The sequence below is a fragment of the Loxodonta africana genome, chromosome 1, assembly GCF_030014295.1.
Source record: "Loxodonta africana isolate mLoxAfr1 chromosome 1, mLoxAfr1.hap2, whole genome shotgun sequence".
Classification (NCBI taxonomy): Eukaryota; Metazoa; Chordata; class Mammalia; order Proboscidea; family Elephantidae; genus Loxodonta; species Loxodonta africana.
Genome location: NC_087342.1, coordinates 174,824,219 through 174,851,786, shown reverse-complemented (window position 1 = coordinate 174,851,786; position 27,568 = coordinate 174,824,219). Strand labels below are relative to the sequence as shown.

The 27,568-nt window shown below is 38.5% G+C and overlaps 1 protein-coding gene across 17 annotated transcripts in view; it reads left to right on the top strand.

Annotated features, from left to right (window-relative positions):
- Positions 1-27,568, top strand: part of CDK19 (cyclin dependent kinase 19) — a 192,368-nt gene that overhangs the window by 39,374 nt on the left and 125,426 nt on the right. For 6 of the 17 annotated variants that reach the window (XM_064289742.1, XM_023542799.2, XM_064289782.1 and 3 more), the window contains one exon: positions 8,354-8,429. In XM_064289742.1, the coding sequence (XP_064145812.1) occupies positions 8,354-8,429 (76 nt within the window). Of the gene's footprint in view, positions 1-693; positions 824-1,114; positions 1,219-4,303; positions 4,383-8,353; positions 8,430-24,883; positions 24,997-25,650; positions 25,788-27,568 lie in introns of all 17 variants that reach the window. The other 11 variants (XM_023542817.2, XM_064289788.1, XM_064289785.1 and 8 more) reach the window with 8 other exon arrangements.

The window sequence follows — 27,568 nt, the reverse complement described above, 5'->3', positions numbered from 1 at the left end:
GAAATGAGTATGTGGTTTTATAATTTGCTTTTAAAAAATGTCATGAATGCTTTTCTATGACTACAGCATCTGCAACGTAATTCTTTTTTTTAATTAATTTTTATTGTGCTTTAAGTGAAAGTTTATAAATCAAGTCAGTCTCTCATATAAAAACCTATATATACCTTGCTATACACTCTCCCCCTAATGAGACAGCACACTCCTTCCCTCCACTCTTTCTCCTCATGTACATTTAGGCAGCTTCTGTCCCCCTCTGCCCTCTCATCCCCGCTCCAGACAGGAAATACCCACATAGTCTCATGTGTCTACTTGATCCAGGAAGCTCGTTCTTCACTAGTATCATTTTCCATCCCATATTCCAGTCCAATCCCTGTCTGAAGAGTTGGCTTTGGGAATGGTTCCTGTCTTGGGCTAACAGAAGGTCTGGGGACCATGACCACCGGGATCCTTCTAGTCTCAGTCAGACCATTAAGTCTGGTCTTATGAGAATTTGGGGTCTGCATCCCACTGCTCTCCTGCTCCCTCAGGGGTTCTCTGTTGTGTTCCCTGTCAGGGCAGTCATGGGTTGTACCCGGGTACCATCTACTTCTTCTGGTCTCAGGCTGATGTAGCCTCTGGTTTATGTGGTCCTTTCTGTCTCTTGGGCTCATAATTACCTGTGTCTTTGGTGTTCTTCATTCTTCCTTGCTCCAGGAGTATTGAGACCAATTGATGGATCAGAGATGGCCACTTGCTAGCGTTTAAGACCTGCAACATAATTCTTCATGGTTGATGGTTGACTTTTTACCTTCTGATTTATGTGCTGTGGTGATTAGAGTTTCAGGTAAAGTTTTCAAAGGAATTAGCTTTTTTCTTTCAAGTATGTTTCGGAAATGGTGGTTTACAAAGATCAAGTGGTTTGGATTCTAGTAAGGATACTTACTATATTAGGAAAGAGACATTGTTATCACAGAAGTTAAGATCAAATAGGGAAACATGCAAAAACTAAATTTTTTGGAAAAGACGTTCCTCCGTGGCCTAGGTTTGACAGAAACTTAAAACTTACATATATGTTTCTGTTTAAAGGGTGTTGCTTTTTGACATCTTGACTTAATTTTTTATTTTATGTCTTTAGCTTTCATTGATATTATGATTTGAGATGACTTCATAAAGACTGAAAATTAAAAATGCGCCTGCGGGAAGCAGTTTGATGATCTGGTGCTGGTACCATCCGATCCGGTGATCTAGTTCTCTCTGACCTGACAGTGCTGGACTTGGGGATGACAAAATATTGATATGTTTCTCCTTTTTTCTAGAAGAAAATAGTTGGTTTCTGGTCAATTTTTAATATGATTATTTTGCCAGTAAAAATATTGGTGTTTGAATATCACTGTAATATTCATTTAATTTTTCAGAATATATTTCTTATCTTTAGATTTATAATTTTAAGAGAAAGTTTTCCAGATTGTCCTATTACTGTGAAAATATTTTTTAAATTGATTATAACTAATAAACAAGTGTACTTCAATGCAACAAATGTTTAGTTCCTACCATTTGCAGAGTGCTTTGTTAGCTCCTCTAGAATATACAGAAATGAGTGAAATAGACCCCTTCCTCAGCTGGGAGTGGAGTAAGGGGCATAAGTCAATTCCAACTAATTATAATAAAAAAAATAAAGTATGGTAAGTCATTGTGACAGTTTTGAACAAAGTATTTGCTCTACCAATTACGTTCTTGCGAAATGTCATCTACTGCCAAATCTAATAACCTCTTTTCTGTTCTCTCCTATTTAACCTTCTGTATTTAATGCTTTTGGCCACTTACTCTTTAAACCTTGTTCCTTGAATTCTGTATACTGCTTTCTTACTGTTTTTCTCTTTAACTCTCTAAACCAAACCCAAAACCAAACCTATTGCCATTGGGTCGATACATGCTACCCCATGTAACAGAGAACTGCCCCATAGGGTTTCCACAGCTGTAATCTTTATGGAAACAGTCTGGTACATCTTCTCCGTGGAGAAGCCGATGTGTTTGAACTGCTGACCTTTCAGTTAGCAGCTGAATGCTTAACCACTGTGCCGCCAGGGCACAGGTTCAAGACATATAACAACCAAATATTATGCGTGAAAACCGTGACTGAATTGTGGCTCAAATAAAAACAGCTATAAAAATTTATTTGTAGGAGATCTGTGAAAATTTGAATATGCACTAGATATTATGGTTTTTTTTTTTTTTAATTTTTATTTTATTAATTTTCTTAAATTAATAGGATAATGGTATTGTGGTCATACAAGAGAATGCCCTTATACTTAGGAGATAAAGGTTTAAGCATTTGGGCATGGCATGTCATGACATTTGCAATTTAATTTCATATGATTGAACAACAACAAGAAGCATGTTCATGGACCAAGATAGATAAACAGATAGATAGATATAGAGAGAAATAAAGCAAAATATGGAAAAATGATGGCTGAATCTGGATTGAGAGTATGTGGGTGTTCATTTTTCTGGAGTTTCAATTTTTCTGCTTTTATGAAACTTTTCTTACTAAAAAAAAATTGATGAGGAAAGGAACTAATAAGCAGCAGTTACAGAGTTAAGGTCTTAAATCTCCAGCTCTCCATTTATGTGTCATCATTCCTCTATCAGTTCTCTCTACTGAGCTTTTTATTTCAACAGTTCGAGGTTAGCATCCTCAGAAAGTTATGCATATTCATGAACAACCTTTCCTCTTGCTGTCCCACACTTTTCCCCTCAAATGAAATATCTTTAATGTTTTTCAACATTTCCAAATTTTACCATCTTTATGGATATTTTCCATACATTAAGCTCAATTCATGCCCAAACCATTTTATTAACTTTTCCAAACTTGACATCTCCTGTGATATTTTCTCAGTTAATGACATTGCCAGTTACGCAATTAGACAAAGTAGAAACTTCATCCATTTTCAGCATCCCTCTTCTTCAAATACAGAGTCAAATTGGTTACTAAATTCTGTCAGTTCTGTCCAAGAAATGTCTTTTGAATCCATTATTATTCTTCTCTGCCGCTACTCTAATCTAATCTCCCATCTTCTCTTATCTGGACAGTTGATGCAACCTGCCAAATGTTTGCCTGGCCACCCGTTTCTCTTCCCAGTTGTCTTTTCAAGCAAAGATCTGTTAATGTTCCTTCTATGCTCTAAAAACCTTTGACTCCAAACTGTTTACATACGAAGTGCAAGCTTCTTTGTAGGACTCATATGGTCCCTACCCTTTTCTGGCACGGTTGACTTTTCTAACCTAACCCCCTACCCATCGTTATCACACATTCTGCTCTTCAGCCGTACTGAATACCACCTATTTCCTGAAAATACTTCTGTTATTTTTCTCATGCCATACTTCTGCTTGGGAAACCTTGGTGGCACAGAGGTTGAGATCTACGGCTGCTAACCAAAAGGTTGGCAGTTTGAATCCACCAGGTGCTCCTTGGAAACCCTATGGGGCAGTTCTACTCTGTCTTATAGGGTCACTGTAAGACAGAATCGCCTCAATGGCGATGTTTTTTTTTTTGTTTATACTTCTGCTTGGCATTATCTGACCTTCTTCTCCCCCTCTGCCTGGGGGATTTCTCCCTTCAAGGCATAGCACATGCAGTACCTTCTTAAGGTTTTGAAAGAATTATTAATCTCATTCTCTCTGTGCCTGTTACACATACTTCATGAGGGTGGGAGTGTGGGTGTGTGTGTCATATCAGAGCTTTTGTTTATATTTCTTCCTCACTCAAGTGTCTTTTCTCAGATGGATTGTGAACTCCCTGATATCTAGGGTAGTGAGTCTGTAACAATCCTTAAGAGTTTGGCCCACTGTTGGGACACATAACATAAGCTTAAGAATTATTTGTTGATTGATATAAAATAGTAAGGTTCTTCTGTTTTTTCTTATAAACAAAAAAGGATTTTAACGGTCTTATTTGAAGACTTTAAGATCTTCCCCTCAGTCTTGCTTGAGTTTGAATTCATTCGTCTTTTCTTAAAAATGCTTCTAAATGATTTGTCTGCTGTAGGTCCTTGGGACTAGAGATGGCCAGAGCTGGTCTGGACAGCTGGTAGTATTATTGATTGGAGCCAAAGAGTCTTGGGCCTGTCTAATTTTGATAGTAACAAAAGGGGTTTTGGTTAGATCTTAACTATACCTGTGCATATAGACTGCTGAATGATGCTTCAATTGATTGAGGGGCTGGCCACTAAGTTTGGACATTATCAAAAGGTATGAGTGTTTTTTTCATTAAACCAGTTCCTAATATCTCATTTAAGAGGTGTTCCTACTGGACTTGCTTCTCTAGGCTTGAGAAGTTCTTCCCTGAAGTGCATTTAAATTTTACTACTGAGCCTGGTTTTCTGGGATAAAGCTTTCCTTTTAAGGTAATGATTTCTACTCTTTGTACAAATATGTGCTTCTTATTTTTCTACTATCTATAGAATTGCATTCATCAAGAGTTTTCCAGAACATAGTGCCTCAGATGGAACACCTAACAGGATCAAGCCTCTGCCAAATTTATTTTTCTATTTGGTTGTTACATAATGTTCCCATTAAACAATTGTTTTTCATTATGACTAGTGAAAGTGAAGCTTGTATGGTTTTGATAAACATTACAGACGTGTAGAAGAAAGGTCTTTAAATTTAAGATAATTCAGTATAGCATATATCCATTTATATGCTACAAGTATGTTGTTTTTAATTATCTTGAATTTACGTAGTAACTTCTTTTGTTTATTTTCAACAACATGCAGTTGCTCTAATCATACTATCTAATATGCACTAAAATTTGGAAAGCAGTTTCCCTGAAGGCTAAATATTTTGAGATTGCTGTGTCTGTCTTTATGTTATTTAGAAATAAAACAGTTTTAAGGAAGAACTAAGCTAGTTTATTATAACAGTGTGGGGCAGTTTCACCTGCTTTTCAGCCTTGTCATGCAAAAGAGCAAATTGTGTTTTTATGACGCTTAATATTATATGCACCTGAGACATCTGATCTGTGGGAGTTGAATTGCCACCTCCACTTGGAAGAACTCCTGGAGAGGCGGTATACACATGCAATGGGAGCAATAAAGCTTCCTCACCCTGTGTGCAAGTCATTGAAATGTTTCTAGATATTATGGTGAAAGATGCATCTTTAATCTTTGTAACTAAGGTATTGGCATCTGACCAAAGATTGGCATTGATATAATACAGTGCCAGGCAGTCCCATATGCCCTCTGGGACCCTGCTACTTCTTCATATGGCAGACCTCAGAGGTGCCACATCACTTGCCATCTGACAGTTCATGTACAAAAGAGAAATGGTAGTGATATACATACTTTCCTTCATTCTCAGTTTAAAAGCTGCACATCCTAAATATTAAGATCTTTGAGTATTTTATTAATTTAACAGATGGAAGTTACATTTAAATTAATTAAGTGCAATAATTGCTGGGTTTGTCCCTTGTTCCTATCTGTGTAATTCAGAGTAAGAGGCCTTTTGCTTCAGCCTGTTCTGCTCAAGCATTCAAATTCCTTTGACAGCCTGGATGTGAAATTCAAAAGCCATTAATGTGATGTGTTGATTTTGCACTTTTTGACTTCCTGCAAAAATCTTATAGTTTCCATAGCAACGATAACCTATCCAGATTGTGTAATTTTCTTTACAGTATTAAAAATAAAACTGTGCAATTACATGAGCTTCTGGAGTACTTCATTTAGAAGAGCTGGGGATTGAAATATTTCTGATGAAAAATTATGGTTCCATATGAAAATTTTGTCAGAAAGCTGATATAATTTTCTTTCAAGAATTTGTTAATTGTAAATATTTAGTAATTAATACCTGGGGGTAGGCTTAATGGGTAATGTATAAAATTTACATTATAAGCATTGTGATAGCATCTCAGGCACATGTGATTTTACTTACAGGTGCTTTTAAATTAGAGGGGGACATTTGACTTTAGTTACATTTAGTTACATTCAGTCACCTGCTGCTTGTGTTTCTTAGTGGTTTCTGGGTGGTTGGATTCTGGGTGGTTGGTTTCTGGGTGGTTGGAACAAAGCCTAGTTTTATGTTGGGGGGAAACAGAATGGAGAGAAAGAAAAAATAGGATCACATAGGCTTTTCCTATTTTTGACTTTGTTCTTTTAAGACAAGCCTAAGATATCACTTTGAAAATACTCAAGATTGTTTTAATAGGTGAATATTTCTAGAGTATCAAATTATTTGGGCTTTTTTCTTTTTTCCTCTACTTTTAATAAAAAAGATAACATAGTAGTAGCACTCAAGTTAGCTAAAATAGCTCCTTGTAAATACAACTGTTTTTCATTTTTTATTACCTCTAACATATGTATATATGTATGTGTATTTTTATGTAATATCATTTGTATATTTCATCTAGAGTATACGGTAAACATTTTCAATGTTTCTAATCTTCATGGCTTTCATTTTAAGAATTGCATAACAGTCTATCTTCTTGACATATCTGGTGTATTTTGTTTATCAAAATGCTACTTATTTCCTGAATGCCTCTTATTGGAAAAAAAAATGGGTATAATTTTCAAACTGATCACTGGAGAAAACCATAATTCAATTATTTGCCCAAAACAGAGATAATGGTGAAAATCTTCAAAAGGCGCATAAAGTGATTGTATTTAAAAAATTTGTTTTTGGTGAAAATATGCATAGTAAAACCCACTCCTATTATATTGTTTCTAGACATAACGATCCGATGACATTGGTTATTCTTCACATTGTGTCAACATTCTTATTATTTCTAGTTGTTTCATTTCCATTTACTTCATCTTCCTGGGCACCCCACCCACCCCCCAACTTTCTCTTCCATGCTTTTAAATAGCTTTTGATCCTTTGGTCTTATACACATGATTTTTTTTTTTTTTTAAGTAACCCAATACTGAAGGGTGACAATCTTTACTCTTTGGACTAAACAGTTACTTAGTTTAAAGGTGACTTTCAGAGGATAGATTTAATTCACGGTTTGAAGAGTAACTCAGGGCCATGGTCTTGGAATTCCACTAGACTCAGTAGGTCCAGTGCCTTTGGAGTCTTTAAGGTTTTGAAGTTCTGTTGCACATTTTTCTCCCTTTTTATCAGAATCCCTCTATTACACTCCTGATCAGACTGTTGAGTAGTGGTATCCAATAAAACGATGTTTTTAAAAATGTTTTTAAATGCTTTCTTTGCTAGTAAACACAGAATGGGGAAAATGAGGAATAGCTGAGTAATACAGATGCAGCGTTATTAGGCACTACGTTTGACAGGGAAACCCTGGTGGTGTAGTGGTGAAGTGCTAGGTCTGCTAACCAAAAGGTCGGCAGTTTGAATCTGCGAGGCACTCTTGGAAACTCTATGGGGCAGTTCTACTCTTCTATAGGGTTGCTATGAGTTGGAATCGACTCAACAGCAGTGGGTTTGGTTTTTTGCTTTTGGACATTTGACAAAGACATCACAAGGCTCTAACATAATCAAAAGACAAAACTTGGGGAGTATGGGTTATGCCCCTGTTATCCAAACAGCCCATGGTATGAACTACAGTCAGGGCATTCAGCTGGGGCCTTGGTGTGGTTCTGGTGTAAGTACCCTGAAGATACTGTGTTGTACTAGCCACTTATCTCATACTGTTAGAAATTTTAGGGGATTTATTGCCATTATTGAACTGCTGTCTTCCCTTGGTTAAGCACCCTGATAACTATTAAGGTTCCCCAGAATTCCTAATCCTATCTCATTATTTGACGAATCCACTTGTAACTACTGGGTTTCTCCCAGAGTTCCTGAAAATGGGAGGTTGGTGGCTAGAATTTTTGAAGTCTTTTGAAGGCTGTTGGCTGATGTCTTAGGGCTTTTGAATGTTCTCTCTTCTAGATGAGAACCAGGATATACCAGTGGGTCAGCTAACATTCTTCTATGGCTCCTCCCTCATAAATGCTTCTGTACTATGGAATTACTTTAAACCAATCTGGGAGTTTGTGTCTGTCATTTATATTTGTAGTGAATGTAACAGAATGCTTTCGTAGATTCAGATATTAAGACAGGAGTAGAATTATCTTGCAATATGCTTGGGTTTATATTTATATTTATGCTTGTTTATTCTTTGTTTAGTATCCTGTTCTGTTTCAATTTTGAATTTCGTGTTTTGACTCTGTTTGATGTTTTCAGTGTGACATGAATATCTTTTGGTATTTCATATTTCTGTATTTGAAATACTTTCACCAAAAATATTGAGCAAGGCATGGCGTAGTGAGAGTGTTTACATATCATTGCGAAGACTTAGTACATTTCCATTGTTTTTGTAGTTACAATTTTAACCTGAAAGTAATTGTAGAAAATACAATGATTATTTTTTGTTCATGTGCAGAAAAGATGAAAAGGAATATGCGTTGAAGCAAATTGAAGGCACAGGAATATCCATGTCGGCTTGTAGAGAGATTGCAGTAAGTGGATATGAATACAGTTATTTATTTTATTATTGACATTGGTGATGATTTGTTTTAATATGAAATAGGTTGTTAATGTATGCAATACTTGGTTATTTCACAGACATTAATTTAAGGATATTTTATATAAGATAAGAAAAGCTACGTAAACTTTTTAATTACTTGACAATAATCTTTGAACATTTTTAAAATGATATTTAGGATTTGTTATCTTACAGATACTGAATTAAGTGATAATTTAATTGACGTCTATTTTTTCTGTAATCATAGGATTGGTGTATGTCTATAGAGAAAGGAGAGACAATATTAGATCTTATGAATTTATACTTTTCTGAAATACATATTTTTGTGGTAGAATCTACTAGTTGCTACAAAAAGAAAACCATCATAAGTGTAAGCCCTTAAACATAGCTCCTTTTCTCTTTTATCTTTATCTGACACACCTGAGCATTTAAGAAATGACTTTCGATGAGTACCTAACATTTACCTGGGTATCTGTTAAGCGCTTTAGAAATATTAATTCATTTAATCTTCACAACAGATTGGTGAAATAGGTAATTTTAATATCCCTGACTCGACGGCACTGGGTGGGATTTTACAGATCAGAAAACAGAGGGAAAAAAAACATAATTATGATGGTGAAGCCTTACTATTATATTACCTTATTTTAGTATTTTAGTTCTTTAATTGTCGATGTTAGTTGCCAAAGAGTTGATTCCGACTCGTGGCAATGCCATGTGTGCAGAGCAGAACTGCTCCACAGAGTTTTAAAGGCTGTGACCTTTTGGAAGCAGATCACCAGGTCTTCTTCTGAAGCACATCTGGGTGGATTTGAACTGCCAAACTTTTGTAACTTTTTTTTTTTAATTGAACTTTAGATGAAGGTTTACAGAACAAGCTAGTTTCTCATCAAACAGTTAGTACACACATTGTTGTATGACATTGGTTAACAACCCCACAACATGTCAGCACTCTCCCTTCTCAACCCTCGTTCTCTATTACCAGCTTTCTTGTTCCCTCCTACCTTCCAGTGCCTCTCCCAGGGCTGATGCGCCCCTTTAAGCTTGTTTTGTTCCTTTGGCCTGTTCAGTCTTTAGCTAAAGGTTGAACCTCAGGAGTGACCTCATTACTGAGCTGAAAGGGTGTCTTGGGGGCATACTCTCAGGGTTTCTCCAGTCTCTGTAAGGCCAGCAAGTCTGGTCTTTCTTTTGAGTTGGAATATTGTTCTACATTTTTTCCGAACCACTGGCCTTTGTTGTTGTTGTTGTTGTTAACTTTTATTAAGCTTCAAGTGAACATTTACAAATCCAATCAGTTTGTCACATATAAGTTTACATACGTCTTACTCCGTACTCCTACTTGCTCTCCCCGTTGAGTCAGCCCTTTCAGTCTCTCCTTTCGTGACAATTTTGCCAGCTTCCCTCTCTCTCTATCCTCTCATCCCCCCTCCAGACAAGAGCTGCCAACACACTCTCAAGTGTCCACCTGATATAATTAGCTCCCTCTTCATCAGCATCTCTCTCCCACCCACTGACCAGTCCCTTTCATGTCTGATGAGTTGTCGTCGGGGATGGTTCCTGTCCTGTGCCGACAGAAGGTCTGGAGAGCATGGCTGCCGGGATTCCTCTAGTCTCAGTCAGACCATTAAGTATGGTCTTTTTATGAGAATTTGGGGTCTGTATCCCACTGATCTCCTGTTCCCTCAGGAGTTCTCTGTTGTGCTCCTTGTCAGGGCAGTCATCGATTGTGGCCAGGCACCAACTAGTTCTTCTGGTCTCAGGATGATGTAGGTCTCTGGTTCATGTGGCCCTTTCTGTCTCTTGGGCTCTTAGTTGTCGTGTGACCTTAGTGTTCTTCATTTTCCTTTGCTCTAGGTGGGTTGAGACCAATTGATGCATCTTAGATGGCTGCTTGTTAGCATTTAAGACCCCAGACGCCACATTTCAAAGTGGGATGCAGAATGTTTTCATAATAGAATTATTTTGCCAGTTGACTTAGAAGTCCCCTCAAACCATGGTCCCAAGACCCCCGCCCTTGCTCCGCTGACCTTTGAAGCATTCATTTTATCCCAGAAACTTCTTTGCTTTTGGTCCAGTCCAATTGAGCTGACCTTCCATGTATTGAGTGTTGTCCTTCCCTTCACCTAAAGCAGTTCTTATCTACTGATTAATCAATAAAAAACCCTCACCCTCCCTCCCTCCCTCCCCCCTTCGTAACCACAAAAATATGTGTTCTTCTCAGTTTTTACTATTTCTCAAGGTCTTATAATAGTGGTCTTATACAATATTTGTCCTTTTGCCTCTGACTAATTTCACTCAGCATAATGCCTTCCAGGTTCCTCCATGTTATGAAATGTTTCACAGATTCGTCACTGTTCTTTATCGATGCGTAGTATTCCATTGTGTGAATATACCACAATTTATTTACCCATTCATCCGTTGACGGACACCTTGGTTGCTTGCAGCTTTTTGCTATTGTAAACAGAGCTGCAATAAACATGGGTGTACATATATCTGTTTGTGTGAAGGCTCTTGTATTTCTAGGGTATATTCCGAGGAGTGGGATTTCTGGGTTGTATGGTAGTTCTATTTCTAACTGTTTAAGATAACGCCAGAAAGATTTCCAAAGTGGTTGTACCATTTTACATTCCCACCAGCAGTGTATAAGAGTTCCAATCTCTCCGCAGCCTCTCCAACATTTATTATTTTGTGTTTTTTGGATTAATGCCAGCCTTGTTGGTGTGAGATGGAATCTCATCGTAGTTTTAATTTGCATTTCTCTAATGGCTAATGATCGAGAGCATTTTCTCATGTATCTCTTGGCTGCCTGAATATCTTCTTTAGTGAAGTGTGTGTTCATATCCTTTGCCCACTTCTTGATTGGGTTGTTTGTCTTTTTGTGGTTGAGTTTTGACAGAATCATGTAGATTTTAGAGATCAGGCGCTGGTCTGAGATGTCATAGCTGAAAATTCTTTCCCAGACTGTAGGTGGTCTTTTTACTCTTTTGGTGAAGTCTTTAGATGAGCATAGGTGTTTGATTTTTTAGGAGCTCCCAGTTATCGGGTTTCTCTTCATCATTTTTGGTAATGTTTTGTATTCTGTTTATGCCTTGTATTAGGGCTCCTAGGGTTGTCCCTATTTTTTCTTCCATGATCTTTATCGTTTCAGTCTTTATGTTTAGGTCTTTGATCGACTTGGAGTTAGTTTTTGTGCATGGTGTGAGGTATGGGTCCTGTTTCATTTTTTTGCAAATGGATATCCAGTTATGCCAGCACCATTTGTTAAAAAGACTATCTTTTCCCCAATTTACTGACACTGGTCCTTTGTCAAATATCAGCTGCTCACACGTGGATGGATTTATATCTGGGTTCTCAATTCTGTTCCATTGGTCTATGTGCCTGTTGTTGTACCAGTACCAGGCTGTTTTGACTACTGTGGCTGTATAATAGGTTCTGAAATCAGGTAGAGTGAGGCCTCCCACTTTCTTCTTCTTTTTCAGTAATGCTTTGCTTATCCGGGGCTTCTTTCCCTTCCATATGAAACTGGTGATTTGTTTCTCTATCCCCTTAAAATAGGACATTGGAATTTGGATCGGAAGTGCGTTATATGTATAGATGGCTTTTGGTAGAATAGACATTTTTACTATGTTAAGTCTTCCTATCCATGAGCAAGGTATGTTTTTCCACTTAAGTATGTCCTTTTGAATTTCTTGTAGTAGAGCTTTGCAGTTTTCTTTGTATAGGTCTTTTACATCCTTGGTAAGATTTATTCCTAAGTATTTTATCTTCTTGGGGGCTACTGTGAATGGTATTGATTTGGTGATTTCCTCTTCGGTGTTCTTTTCGTTGATGTAGAGGAATGCAAGTGATTTTTGTATGTTTATTTTATAACCTGAGACTCTGCCGAACTCTTCTATTAGTTTCAGTAGTTTTCTGGAGGATTCCTTAGGGTTTTCTGTGTATAAGATCATGTCATCTGCAAATAGTGATAACTTTACTTCCTCCTTGCCAATCCGGATACCTTTTATTTCTTTGTCTAGCCTAATTGCCCTGGCTAGGACTTCAAGCACAAGGTTGAATAAGAGCGGTGATAAAGGGCATCCTTGTCTGGTTCCCGTTCTCAAGGGAAATGCTTTCAGGTTCTCTCCATTCAGAGTGATATTGGCTGTTGGCTTTGCATAGATGCCCTTTATTATGTTGAGGAATTTTCCTTCAATTCTTATTTTGGTAAGAGTATTTATCATAAATGGGTGTTGGAGTTTGTCAAATGCCTTTTCTGCATCAATTGATAAGATCATGTGGTTTTTGTGTTTTGTTTTATTTATGTGATGGATTACATTAATGGTTTTTCTGATATTAAACCAGCCTTGCATACCTGGTATAAATCCCACCTGATCATGGTGAATTATTTTTTTGATGTGTTGTTGGATTGTATTGGCTAGAATTTTGTTGAGGATTTTTGCATCTATGTTCATGAGGGATATAGGTCTATACTTTTCTTTTTCTGTAATGTCTTTACCTGGTTTTGGTATCAGAGAGATGGTGGCTTCATAGAATGCGTTAGGTAGTATTCCGTCATTTTCTATGCTTTGAAATGCCTTCAGTAGTAGTGGTGTTAACTCTTCTCTGAAAGTTTGGTAGAACTCTGCAGTGAAGCCGTCCGGGCCAGGGCTTTTTTTTTTTGGAAGTTGTTTGATTACCGTTTCAATCTCTTTTTTTGTTATGGGTCTATTTAGTTGTTCTACTTCTGAATGTGTTAGTTTAGGTAGGTAGTGTTTTTCCAGGAATTCATCCATTTCTTCTAGGTTTTCAAATTTGTTAGAGTACAATTTTTCGTAGTAATCTGAAATGATTCTTTTAATTTCATTTGGTTCTGTTGTGATGTGGTCCTTCTCATTTCTTATTCGGGTTATTTGTTTCCTTTCCTGTATTTCTTTAGTCAGTCTAGCCAATGGTTTATCAATTTTGTTAATTTTTCAAAGAACCAGCTTTTGGCTTTGTTAATTCTTTCAATTGTTTTTCTGTTCTCTAATTCATTTAGTTCAGCTCTAATTTTTATTATTTGTTTTCTTCTGGTGCCTGATGGATTCTTTTGTTGCTCACTTTCTATTTGTTCAAGTTGTAGGGACAGTTCTCTGATTTTGGCTCTTTCTTCTTTTTGCATGTGTGCATTTATCGATATAAATTGGCCTCTGAGCTCTGCTTTTGCTGTGTCCCAGAGGTTTCAATAGGAAGTATTTTCATTCTGGTTGCATTCTGTGAATTTCCTTATTCCCTCCTTGATGTCTTCTATAACCCAGTCTTTTTTCAGGAAGGTATTGTTCATTTTCCAAGTATGTGATTTCTTTTCTGTAGTTTTTCTGTTATTGATTTCTAGTTTTATTGCCTTGTGGTCTGAGAAGATGCTTTGTAATATTTCGATGTTTTGGACTCTGCAAAGGTTTGTTTTATGACCGAATATGTGGTCTATTCTAGAGAATGTTCCATGTGTGCTAGAAAAAAAAGTATACTTTGCAGCAGTTGGGTGGAGAGTTCTGTATAAGTCAATGAGGTCAAGTTGGTTGATTGTTGTAAGTAGGTCTTCCGTGTCTCTATTGAGCTTCTTACTGGATGTCCTGTCCTTCTCCGAAAGTGGTGTGTTGAAGTCTCCTACTATAATTGTGGAGGTGTCTATCGCACTTTTCAATTCTGTTAAAATTTGGTTTATGTATCTTGCAGCCCTGTCATTGGGTGCATAAATATTTACTATGGTTATGTCTTCCTGATCAATTGTCCCTTTTATCATTATATAGTGTCCTTCTTTATCCTTTGTGGTAGATTTAAGTCTAAAGTCTATTTTGTCAGAAATTAATATTGCTACTCCTCTTCTTTTTTGCTTATTGTTTGCTTGATATATTTTTTTCCATCCTTTGAGTTTTAGTTTGTTTGTGTCTCTAAGTCTAAGGTGTGTCTCTTGTAGGCAGCATATAGATGGATCGTGTTTCTTTATCCAGTCCGTGACTCTCTGTCTCTTTATTGGTGCATTTAGTCCATTTACATTCAGCGTAATTATAGATAAATAAGTTTTTAGTGCTGTCATTTTGATGCCTTTTATGTGTGTTGTTGACACTTTCATTTTTCCACCTACTTTTTTGTGCTGAGGCGTTTTTCTTAGTAAATTGTGAGATCCTCATTTTCATAGTGTTTGACTTTATGTTATTTGAGTCGTTACGTTTTTCTTGGCTTTTATCTTGAGTTATGGAGTTGTTATACCTTTTTGTGGTTACCTTATTATTTACCCCTATTTTTCTAAGTAAAAACCTAACTTGTATTGTTCTATATCGCCTTGTATCACTCTCCATATGGCAGTTCAATGCCTCCTGTATTTAGTCCCTCTTTTTGATTATTGTGATCTTTTACCTATTGACTTCCATGATTCCCTGTTATGTGTATTTTTTTTTAATTAATCTTAATTTGTTTGTTTTTGTGATTTCCCTATTTGAGTTGATATCAGGATGTTCTGTTTTGTGACCTGGTGTTGTGCTGATATCTGATATTATTGGTTCTCTGACCAAACAATATCCTTTAGTATTTCTTGTAGCTTTGGTTTGGTTTTGACAAATTCTCTAAACTTGTGTTTATTTGTAAATATCTTAATTTCACCTTCATATTTCAGAGAGAGTTTTGCTGGATATATGATCCTTGGCTGGCAGTTTTTCTCCTTCAGTGTTCTGTATATGTCGTCCCATTCCCTTCTTGCCTGCATGGTTTCTGCTGAGTAGTCTGAACTGATTCTTATTGATTCTCCCTTGAAGGAAACCTTTCTTTTCTCCCTGGCTGCTTTTAAAATTTTCTGTTTATCTTTGGTTTTGGCGAGTTTGATGATAATATGTCTTGGTGTTTTTCTTTTTGGATCAATCTTAAATGGGGTTCGATGAGCATCTTGGATAGATATCCTTTCGTCTTTCATGATGTCAGGGAAGTTTTCTGTCAGGAGATCTTCAACTATTTTCTCTGTGTTTTCTGTCCCCCCTCCCTGCTCTGGGACTCCAATCACCTGCAGGTTATCCTTCTTGATAGAGGCCCACATGATTCTTAGGGTTTCTTCATTTTTTTAAATTCTTTTATCTGATTTTTTTCCAGCTATGTTGGAGTTGATTCCCTGGTCCTCCAGATGTCCCAGTCTGCATTCTAGTTGCTCGAGTCTGCTCCTCTGACTTCGTATTGCGTTGTCTAATTCTGTAATTTTATTGTTAATCTTTTGGATTTCTACATGCTGTCTCTCTATGGATTCTTGCAACTTATTAATTTTTCCACTATGTTCTTGAATAATCTTTTTGAGTTCTTCAACAGTTTTATCGGTGTGTTCCTTGGCTTTTTCTGCAGTTTTCCTTATTTCGTTTGTGATGTCTTGAAGCATTCCGTAAATTAGTTTTTTATATTCTGTATCTGATAATTCCAGGATTGTATCTTCATTTGGGAAGGATTTTGATTCTTTTGTTTGGGGGGTTGGAGAAGCTGTCATGGTCTGCTTCTTTATGTGGTTTGATATGGACTGATGTCTCCGAGCCATCCCTGGGAAACTAGTTTTTCCAGAAAATCCCCTAAAAAAAAATGCAGTCAGATCCCTATCAGAGTTCTCCCTCTGGCTCAGGCTATTCGGATGTGAATGAAGCCACCTGGGGAGGGTGGGGAGGGATCAGAGAGATAGGAGAGTAGCACCTCAGAATATAGCCAGAGTTGCTTGTCTTGCTTGGAATGAGTATTATATCTGAGATTCCCGCGGGGCGCGTCGCCTATGGGTGCTGGCTGTGTGGAGATTGCCCCCGGGGGGTCTGGCCCGCTGGAGTCACGGTCAGATGCTTCTCTGCCAGCCCCACGCCCAACGTTAAGGTTCCCCTCCTGGGACGGTGCACTCTCGACTCCACAATCAGTCGCTGTCTCCTGGGGACTTCTCGTCCCGCCAGCCGCGTCGCCGTGCCGCCTCTGTGAACCGGCTGGGCCCCCTCCCGGGGTTAGTTCAGGTGAGTGGAGCAGCTCCCCGTGCTTGTGCCGTGACCGCGTGTCCCGTCTGGGACGCTGCTCTCCGCGCTCCAAGACCAGTCGCTGCCTCCCGGGGACTTCTACCACCGGCTGCGTCACCACGCCGCCGCGCGAACCGGCTGGGCCCCCTCCCGGGGTTAGTTCGAGGGGGGAGCAGCTTTCCGTGCTTATGCCGTGCCTGCGCCCAGCCAAAATCCCGGCGGGACGGTTCCCCGGCTGGGACGCTGCTCTCCCCACTCCAAGACCAGTCACTGCCTCCCAGGGACTTCTCCCACTGGCTACGTCGCCACGCTGCCGGCGCGAACCGGCTGGGCCCCCTCCGAGGGTCAGTTCAGCGGGGTGGAGCAGCTCTCCGTGCTTATGCCGTGCCTGCGCCCAGCCAAAATCCCGGCGAGACGGTTCCCCGGCTGGGACGCTGCTCTCCCCGCTCCAAGATCAGTCACTGCCACCCGGGGACTTCTCCCGCCGGGTGCGTCCCCACGCCGCCCACGTGAACCGGCTGTGCCCCCTCCCGGAGTGAGTTCGGGGGCTAGGGCTGGGCCCCTTGTTTGTGCCATCTGCTCCCCTGGGCTCTGCCCCAAATCGGGTGCCGAAGGTTACCTGACTGGTACGCTTGCTCCAGGCTCTGAAAACAATCGCTGCTTCCCCATATTTGTTCGTTCTCTGACTCTAAATCTGTGTTTGTTGTTCAGGGTTCGTAGATTGTTATGTATGTGATCGATTCACTTGTTTTTCCAAGTCTTTGTTGCAAGAGGGATCCGAGGTAGCGTCTACCTAGTCCGCCATCTTGGCCCCGCCTCCGACTTCTGCCCACCACTGACCTTTTGACTAGTAGTTGAGTGCTCAACCATTTATGTTACCCAGGAACTCCTCCTAGTTCTTTAATAAAGGTAGCTTATTATTACTATGATAGCACATCCATTAGAAATTTCTGTATCTAAATTGTTAAATATTTAATATTGTCTATAACCATTGGGAACCCCCATCGTGTAGTGGTTAAGAGCCATGGCTGCTAACTAAAAGGTCAGCAGTTCAGATCTACCAGGCACTCCTTTGAAACTCTATGGGGCAGTTCTACTCTGCCCTATAGGGTCACTATGAGTCAGAGTCTACTCAACAGCAACAGGTTTGTTTTTTTGTTTTTTTCAATTACCATTAGGGATTTCTGTCTCTAATTGGATAACTATAACGTACATTGCCCACGGTTACATGCTTCTGCTTCACTCACGTGGAAGTTCTCCTTCATCACTCTTTGTCATAAGTGTGGTGCAAAGAACACATCAGGCAAGAAATTGATAGACCTGGGTGTCTTTCTACCTTAGTCACTGCCAGCTATGAGTACCAGTTTCCTTACCTGTGTAATAACAGAAATATAAAATAAAAAAACTGGTCATAAATTCTTTGATTACAGAATCGGAGTTCCTTATTGGACTGTGCACACTTTGGGGAATAGGGGCTGTCTTAGTTATGTAGTGCTGTGTCTTCGAATCCACCAGGCGCTCCTTGAAAACCCTATGGGGCAGTTCTACTCTGTCCTATAGGGTCGCTATAAGTCGGAATCAACTTGATGGCAGTGGGTTTGGTTTTTGGGTGTCTTCATCGTTGTCTTAGTTGTCTAGTGCTGCTGTAACAGAAATACCACAAGTGAATGGCTTTAACAAAGAGAAATTTATTATCTCACAGTCTAGAAGTCCAAATTCAGGGCGTCAGCTCCAGGGGAAAGCTTTATCTGTTGGCTCTGAAGGAAGGTCCTTCTCCTCAATATTCCCCTGCACTAGGAGCTTCTCTGCACAGGAACCCTAGGTCCAAAGGATGTGCTTTGCTCCCAGCGCTTCTTTCTTGGTGGTATGAGGTCCCCACTCTCTGCTTCCTTCTCTTTCCATTTATCTCTTGTAAGATAAAAGGTGGTGCAGGCCACACTCCAGGGAAACTCCCTTTACATTGGATCAGGGATATGACCTTAGTAAGGGTGTTACAACCCCACCTTAATCCTCTTTAACATAAAATTACAATCACAAAATGGAGGACAACCACACAATACTGGGAATCATGGCCTAACCAAGTTGACACATATTTTTGGCAGACACAATGCAATCCATGACATGCTGCTATAACAAAAATACCTCAAATGGGTGGCTTTAAAAACATAAATTATTCTCTCGCAGTTTAGGAGTCTAGAAGTTCAAATTTAGGGCACCAACTCCAGGGGAAGGCTTTCTCTCTCTATCAGCTCTGGGGGAAGGTCCTTGTCATCAATCTTCCCCTGCTCTAGGAGGTTTTTAGCACAGGAACCTTCGGTCCAAAGGACATGCTCCACTTCTGGCTCTTCTTGCTTGGTGGTAATGAGGTCCCTCTGTCTCTCTGCTCACTTTTTTGTATCTCAAAACAGATTGACTCAGGATACAACCTAATCCTTAGACTGTGTCCTGCCTCATTAACACAACTGCCTCTAAGCCTGCCTCATTAACATCATAGAGGTTAGGATTTACAACACATGGGATAATTACATCAGATCACAAAATGGAGAACAACCATACAATACTGGGAATCATGGCCTAGTGAGGTTGATGCACATTTTTGGGGGACACAATTCAATCCTTAACAGGGGCCTTGTCTTTTTATCCCTAGTTGCTAGGATAGTGCCTAGCACATAGCAATGTTGTTGTTGTTGTTAGGTGCCACAGAACGGAACACTACCCAGTCCTGCACCATCCTTACAATCATTGTTATGCTTGAGCCCATTGTTGCAGCCACTGTGTCAATCTATCTCGTTGAGGGTCTTTCTCTTTTCCCCCGACCCTGTACTTTACCAAGCATGATGTCCTTCTCCAGGGATTGATCCCTTCTGACAACATGTCCAAAGAATGTAAGATGCAGTCTTGCCACCCTTGCTTCTAAGGAACATTCTGGTTGTATTTCTTCCAAGGCAGATTTGTTCATTCTTTTGGCAGTCCATGGTATATTCAGTATTCTTTGTCAACACCACAATTCAAAGGCATCAATTCTTCTTTGGTCTTCCTTATTTGCTGTCCCGCTTTCGCATGCATATGATGCAATTGAAAATACCATGGCTTGGGTCAGGGGCATCTTAGTCTTCAAGGTGACATCTTTGCTTTTCAACACTTTAAAGAGGTCCTTTGCAGCACATTTGCCCAATGCAATGTGTCTTTTGATTTCTTGACTGCCGCTTCTATGGCTGTTGATTGTGGATCCAAGGAAAATGAAATTCTTGACAACTTCAATCTTTTCACCATTTATCATGATGTTCCTTATTGGTCCAGTTGTGAGGATGTTTGTTTTCTTTATGTTGAGGTGTAATTCATACTGTAGGCTGTGGTCTTTGATCTTCATTATTAAGCGCTTCAAGTTCTCTTCACTTTCAGCAAGGAAGGTTGTGTCATCTGCATAATGCAGGTTGTTAATGAGACTTCCTCCAATCATGATACCCCATTCTTCATATCGTGTAGCTTCCTGGATTATTTGCTCAACATACAGATTGAATAGGTATGGTGAAAGGATACAAACCTGAGGCACACCTTTCTTGACTTTAAACCACTCAGTATCTCCTTGTTCTGTCCAAACAACTGCCTCTTGATCTATGTACAGGTTCCTCATGAGCACAATTAAGTGCTCCGAAATTCCCATTCTTCTCAATGTTATCCATAATTTGTTATGATCCACACAGTCAAATGCCTTTGCATAATCAATAAAACATAGATAAACATCCACCTGGTATCAGCAATGATATCCCTGGTTCCACATCCTCTTCTGAATCCTGTCTGAATTTCTGGCAGTGTCCTGTCGATATACTGCTGTAGCCACTTTTGAATGATCTTCAGCAAAATATCGTTTGTGTGTGAAATATTAATGATATTGTTTGATAATTTCCGCATTTGGTTGAATTACCTTTTTTGGGAATAAGCATATAAATATGGGTCTCTTCCAGTCAGTTGGCCAGGTAGCTCTCTTCCAAATTTCTTAGCATAGACAAGTGAGCACTTCCAGCGCTGCATCCGTTTGTTGAAACGTTTCGATGGGATATCAGTTGAGATGTAATCTCACTAAACTCACTGCCCTGGAGTGTAATAGTGCCCCATAAACATTTGTTAAACATTTGAATGAATAGAATAACAACAAAAATCTAACATTCCATGATTCTAAGTTCTTTTTATAATATAAATTTATCTTTGGAAAGTTCAAATTGGGGGTTTTCCATTAATTATGAAGTGATGTTTGTAATAAGCATTTGATAAGTGATTTTTAAGTCTTAAAGTTCTTACATATTAACAGTACTATTGGCATAGTGGTTAAGTGCTACGGCTGCTAACCAAAAGGTCGGCAGTTCAAGTCCACCAGGCGCTTCCTTGGAAACTCTATGGGGCAGTTCTACTCTGTCCTGTAGGGTCGCTATGAGTCAGAATCGACTTGATGGCAGTGGGTGGGTGGGATAATTTAGAATAGCACTTTTCAGGCGCACTTTCCATATGTGTCGGAATAGACTCGATGGCAACTGGTTTGGTTTCCAGGACTTAATGGGGTGAATAGCTGCTCTATATTACTAGCAAATGCAAACCCAATTGTAGATGTCCATTTTAAAACAAAGGCTTTTGTATCCTGAGGAGTCCATGGTTGTTTGTGTCTTTATGTAAATTTGAAAAGTGATAAAAAAAGCTTAACTCTTAATATCATTCACAGCCTTCAGGAATAGCTTATCATGTTTTTATTGAGAGATTGCCTAATAGAACTTTAGTAAGTGGGCAGAGTTTCTAGATTTAATAGTATTTTCTGAATTGTCTAACTACTTAGTTCTGTTGTGATAGGAATTTTGACACAAGTTTAGCATGGATATTATTGCACATTGAGTAAATTCATACATCTTTAAGCCCATTAACACAGTTTTATAATTATTGTTTTATATGGTTGTCTTTTTATATAATAGAAGAAAAGAGTTACAAACAAAAATACATTCATACTGTCTTTTATATTTACGTATGTAGTTACTTTTACTGGTGCTCTTTATTTCTACATGTGGATTTGAGTTACTGTCTAGAGTCCTTTCATTGTAGCCTGAAGTTCTCCCTTTAGTATTTCTTGTAGAGCAGGTCTGCTAGATGTATTCTCTCAGTTTTTATATCTCAAAATGTCTTGATTTCTCCTTCATTTTTGGGAATGATAGTTTTGCTGGATATAGAATTCCTGGTTAACAGTCTTTCTTTCACCACTGTGTCATCATGGTGCCTACTGGTTGCCATGGTTTGTGATGAGAAGTTGACAGTTAATGTTATCAAGCATCTTTTGCATCTGAGGAATCATTTTAATTTTGCTGCTTTCAAGATATTTCTTTATCTTTTGATAAAGATGTGGATCTCTGTTGAGTTTATCCTACCTGGGTTTGTTGAGCTTCTTGAATGTGTAGATTAATCTTTTTCATCAAAGTTTGGAAATATCCAGCCATTATTTCTTCTAATATATAAAAAAAAAAAAAAAAATTTTTTTTTTTTTTTATATATTTTTCCCCCTTTTCTTTCTCTCCTCTCCTCCTTGGATTTCCATTATGCATATGTTTGTATGCTTCATGGTACCCCACAATTCTCTGAGAATCTATTCATTTTTCTCTATTCCTTTTTCTTTTTGTGGTTTCTTTATAAAGGTGGCAAAAGAGAGGAAACAGTTTGAGGAAAGATACTGGTTTTGTCATCAGTTGCATGTGTGTGTGTGTGTTATGGTGAGGGAAGGTGGGTTGGTGTGGTAACCCAAGCCATGGAGGTAACTGAAAACTTCTCCACTTCCTCTCTGCCCGCTTCCACCAAGGAGTGAAGACTAGATGGTTGGAAGTAGTGCCTTTAGGCACCTGTGGTTGCTGTAACTCCTTTCTATCAGCAAAGAATTGGTGGTTTATGATTGAAAAGTTTGCTTTCTGCTTTGTCAGTACCCTCCCTACTAAGTAGATCAGTGGAGTTATTTCTTTAAAAATATAAAGATTATCAATTTTAAATTCCTACTCTAAGCAAATTAGATTTAATTGGCTGTTTGTTTTCTATTTTTAGCGTGGTTTATTTTTCTCTTGAATAATATTAAAGCAAAATTATGCTAGTAATAGAGAGTAAAGGACTGAAAATAAACCTGATAATGCTATGTGAAGGGCTTAGCTCAGAGCCTGAAAATAAATGTGCAGTAAATAGTGGTTGTTGTTGTTATTGGTAAGAACAGCTTTTTACTATTTAAACTCTAATCAAATAATATATAATTTTTAGTCAAAGTAAATTATTTTTAAGAATCTGTTAATGTAATTTTTAAAGTGTGTTCTTATAGAACGTACTGAACTGTACTTATTCTGCAGCTATAATATTTAACACAAATTTGGTAATTCTGGATTCAAAATAAGAGATTTAAGTGGGAAAACAAATATTTTTAAGAAAATAGTCTTTGGTTTCAGATTGTTAAGTGGGAAAGAAGTTGGACTTTGAATTCAGTCAGACTTGTGGCTATCCTCTGGACTCCACCATTACTCTTATATGTCCTGGGCAAATTGCTATTAGTACCAGAACCCATTTTCTAGGTAGCTGTAGAGATAAAAGAGCCCTGGTGGTGCTGTGGTTAAAGCACGTGGCTGCTAACTGAAAGATTGGCGGTTTGAACCCACCGGTCACTCTGTGGGAGAAAGATGTGGCAGTCTGCTTCCGTAAAGATTTACAGCCTCGGAAACCCTATGGGGCAGTTCTACTGTTTCCTATAGGGTTGCTATGAGTTGTAATGGACTCAACGGCACTGGGTTTGGTATAGAGATGAAGCTATTGTAAAGGGGGTTCAGATATATCTTGATTTGCTACTAGAGCTGGCATTGCCAAGGAACAGCCCACAGGTTGCCCAGATTCTCAGAATCCATAAACTTCTTTCCTTGCTAATGTCCCAGGTCATTCTCAGTTCTGTCCTATAATCAGAATATCAACCAAATCTCAAGAAACATGTTAAAGAATCTTATAAATTCTTAAGAGGAGTTGCCTGTGAGAGCAAAAGACTTGACCCTTACATATATTTCAGTGGTGTATACTTCATCCAAACTCTTGGGTTAAAGTATGGATACTTTTTTATTTCTAGTTTGTCCTTTAGATGACTTATTCTGATTTATTTGGTTTTAGAATTAAACATCTTTCTCTAGTTAGTGCAGTCTCATTTTTAGCCTAATAAAAATTAATCCCATAAACCATCTATCAATATAAATTACCTAATCTCTGTAAAAGGAGCCCTGGTGGCACAGTGTTTAAAGCGCTCAGCTGTTAACCAAAAGGTCCACAGTTTGAACCCACCAGCCACTCTGAGGGAGAAAGATGTAGCAGTCTAATTCTGTGAAGATTACCTCTTTGGAAACCCTATCGGGCAGTTCTACTCTTCTTATAGGGTTGCTATGAGTCAGAATCAACTGGATGGCAATGGGTTTTTAGTTTCCTAGGGCTGCCATAACAAAGTACCACAAAGCAGGTAGCTTTAAACAACAGAAATATATTGTCTCACAGTTCTGGAGGCTTGTAGTTGAATTCAAGGTGCTGGCAAGTTTGTGTTCCCTGTAAAGGCCCTAGGGGAAGATCCCTTCTTGTCTCTCTTAGTTTCTGGTAGGCCCAGGTGTTTCTTGGCTTCCCTTAGCTTGTAGATGCATCTTCACATGGCTACCCACTCCCTGTCTGTCTCTATGTGTATCTTTTCCTCTTTTTTAAGGACATCATCCAGATGGGGTTAGGACCCACTCTGCTCCTTTATGACCTTATGTTAACTGATAAAATCTTCAAAGACGCAACTGTCAAACAAGGACACATTTACTAGTACCAGGGCTTAGGATTTAACATATCTTTTGGGGGGACAGTTCAACTGATACCTTGTAAAAGGATAAATTGAAGTATGTAAGCCTTTTGGTGCATAATCAGTTCTCATTGAAAGTTAGCTTTCCTCGTTTCTCTTGAGTTTGTTAGTGTTGTCCTAGGGTAAAGTCACCACAAAGTTGTAGTAAAGCAAAAAAGAAAGGCTTTATTCAGCATATATTCCAAGAGGCAAAAGCAGGAAAATGGACAAGCCTGCTGCCAGAGCCATGTCTTTCCGAGTCCAAGGAAAACTACGGTATCGTCAGTATATATTAACATTACAAATGGGTAAGATCATTGAAAGGTTCACCTTTTCACAGGTTCGCTAAAAACTGCCAAATTACTGTGATTCTACATTTTGAATTGTCTTTCTTAATAATCATTGGTACAGGTTTTAGTAACGACAGTCAGGAGGGTCTTCATTGGTCCAACAAATCTTACTATTTATTAAATGCTAACAGAAAAAGAGAAGAGTGGAAAATAGTGAATCTTTTGTGCTGTTTATGATTTGTCTATATGAAAATTTCCTTAAAAGATGTTTTCCAAGCTTGTCCTAGCTATTCTCTTTATACCTCAGGGCCCAGTTGATGTGTCCTTTTGAGTTCAGCTCCAGCTGGGTCGCAGTCTTTATACTCAAGGACAGGGAATAATGGCTCCAGTTTTAATCTCGTACCTCAGTGTGATGGAAAGGTAAATTGTGGGTGGCCTGAGCTAAAATCAGTTATAATGCACAGGGCTAGTAAATGCTACTTTAAAAAATTCTTTTACTTTGTTGTTCTCTTTGCATTGTTAAATTATATTTAAAATATGCTCTACGGCAGTGGTAGTGGGTGAACTAGCAACAGGTACATTTATCGTCCCCTCCCCCCACATGTCATTTAATTAACAGCTATTGATTACTAATCTTTGTTACACATAGTGTGCTTGCTGAGAGATATCTTCAGGAAAATGGAAGTCTTTTTTAAGTCAGTCGTTTGAACCATTGAATGCCTTTTCCCTCAGGAAACATTGATATAAAATGATACCTAGGTTACCTGTTTACCCTACCAAAACCTATTGAACCTATAGGTAGCTGAGTTATGGTGTACTCTACTACTGTAATACCTGAGAACTACTTATAACATTACTTTTATTGGAAAATGCATTCAGGATCAAAATCTTATAATGCCTTGTTGTAGTTTTATAAATGGGAACAGGATCTTCAGGTTCAGGTCACTGGTGAGGAGTAGAGGTGTTAGAAACAGGAATAGGAATTGGGGAAGGTGTCTTAGTTACCTAGTCCTGTCGTAACAAAAAATACCATAAGTGGGTAGCTTTAAAGAGCAAAAATTTCTTTCCTCACAGATCTGGAGGGAAGAAGTTCAAGTTCAGAGCATTGGCTCTGTGGAAGGTTCCTTCTTTGTCTCTTTCAGCTTCTGGTAGCTGCTGGCAGTCCTTGCTGTTCCTGGACTTGTGGATTCATCTGCCTCAGTCTTCACATGGTGTGTGTCTCTGTGTCTGTTTTTCCTTTTTATAAAACACTCAGATGGGATTAGGACCTACCCTACACTGAATGACCTCTTTAGCATAACAAAAGAAAGATCCTTATTTCCAAAGATGTTTTGCATAATAAACTGTCCAATTTCTTCAGGGTTTTACATACCTTATTTGTATAGTAAATTGTCCAATCCCTTTACAAGATTGTGGCCTAACAAATCATCTTGGTGGAACTATAGACCTAAGACTAGAAAGGCCATATGTAAAAAAGAAACCTGTTGCATTGCAGAAAGGCATTTGAAAACTTACTTGCAGAGCAGTAAATAACTGAGGTTTGGTTACAGGCTCTTTTCTTCCTTTTTTACTCTGTAAGTAAATTCCAATTAAAGAAGAAAACTTTTTTTTTTTTTTTAATGACCTGCCTTCTGGTAAACTTGTCATACCACTTTATATTATATTAAATAATATTGTTTTGTTAAAATATTAAAATAAAATTGTTATATTAAAATATTAAATTATATTAAATAGTGTTAGTAAACCTGAATTTATTTGTGGTTTTGGTTCCTGGATGTTGCTGGCATAGTGTTCATTTTAATCTATGCCTCCTCAAAAAGAATTATTAAAATTAGGTAATTTTTGTCTAATAGCAAAATAGTCTAAAGGAATTTTTAAAAAAGTAGAAACATTAATGGCTACTAAACAAAAAATATCAGAGGAGACTCTGAAACTTGCTCTCGAACGTCGAGCAGCTAAAGCAAAAGGAAGAATTGATGAAGTAAAAGAACTGAACAGAAGATTTCAAAGGGCGTCTCGAGAAGACAAAGTATTCTGATGACATGTGCAAAGAGCTGGAGATGGAAAACCAAAAGGGAAGAACATGCTCAGTGTTTCTCAAGCTGAAAGAACTGAGGAAAAAATTCAAGCCTCGAGTTGTAATAGTGAAGGATTCTATGAGTAAAATATTAAATGACGCAGGAAGCATCAAAAGAAGCTGGAAGGAATACAGAGTCATGATACCAAAAAGAATTAGTCAATGTTCAACCATTTCAAGATGTAGCATATGATCAGGAACCAATGGTACTGAAGGAAGAAGTTCAAGCTACTCTGAAGGCACTGGCAAAAAAAAAAAAAGGCTCCAGGAATTGATGGAATATCAATTGAGATGTTTCAACAAACAGATGCAGCACTGGAGGTGCTCACTCATCTATGCCAAGAAATATGGAAGACAGCTTCCTGGCCAACTGATTGGAAGAGATCCATATTTATGCCTATTCCCAAGAAAGGTGATCCAACCAAATGTGGAAATTATAGAACAATTTATCATTAATATCAAAAGCAAGCAAAATTTTGCTGAAGATCATTCAAAAATGGCTGCAGCAGTATATCGACAGGGAACTGCCAGAGATTCAGGCCGGTTTCAGAAGAGGATGTGGAACCATGGATATCATTGCTGATGTCAGATGGATCCTGGCTGAAAGCAGAGAATACCAGAAGGATGTTTACCTGTGTTTTATTGACTATGCAAAGGCATTTGACCATGTGGATCATAACAAATTATGGATAACATCGCAAAGAATGGGAATTCCAGAACACTGAATTGTGCTCATGAAGAACCTTTACATAGATCAAGAGGCAGTTGTTCGGACAGAACAAGGGGATACTGCTTGGTTTAAAGTCAGGAAAGGTGTGCGTCAGGGTTGTATTCTTTCACCATACCTATTTAATCTGTATGCTGAGCAAATAATCCAAGAAGCTGGACTATGTGAAGCAGGACGCAGCCTCAGGA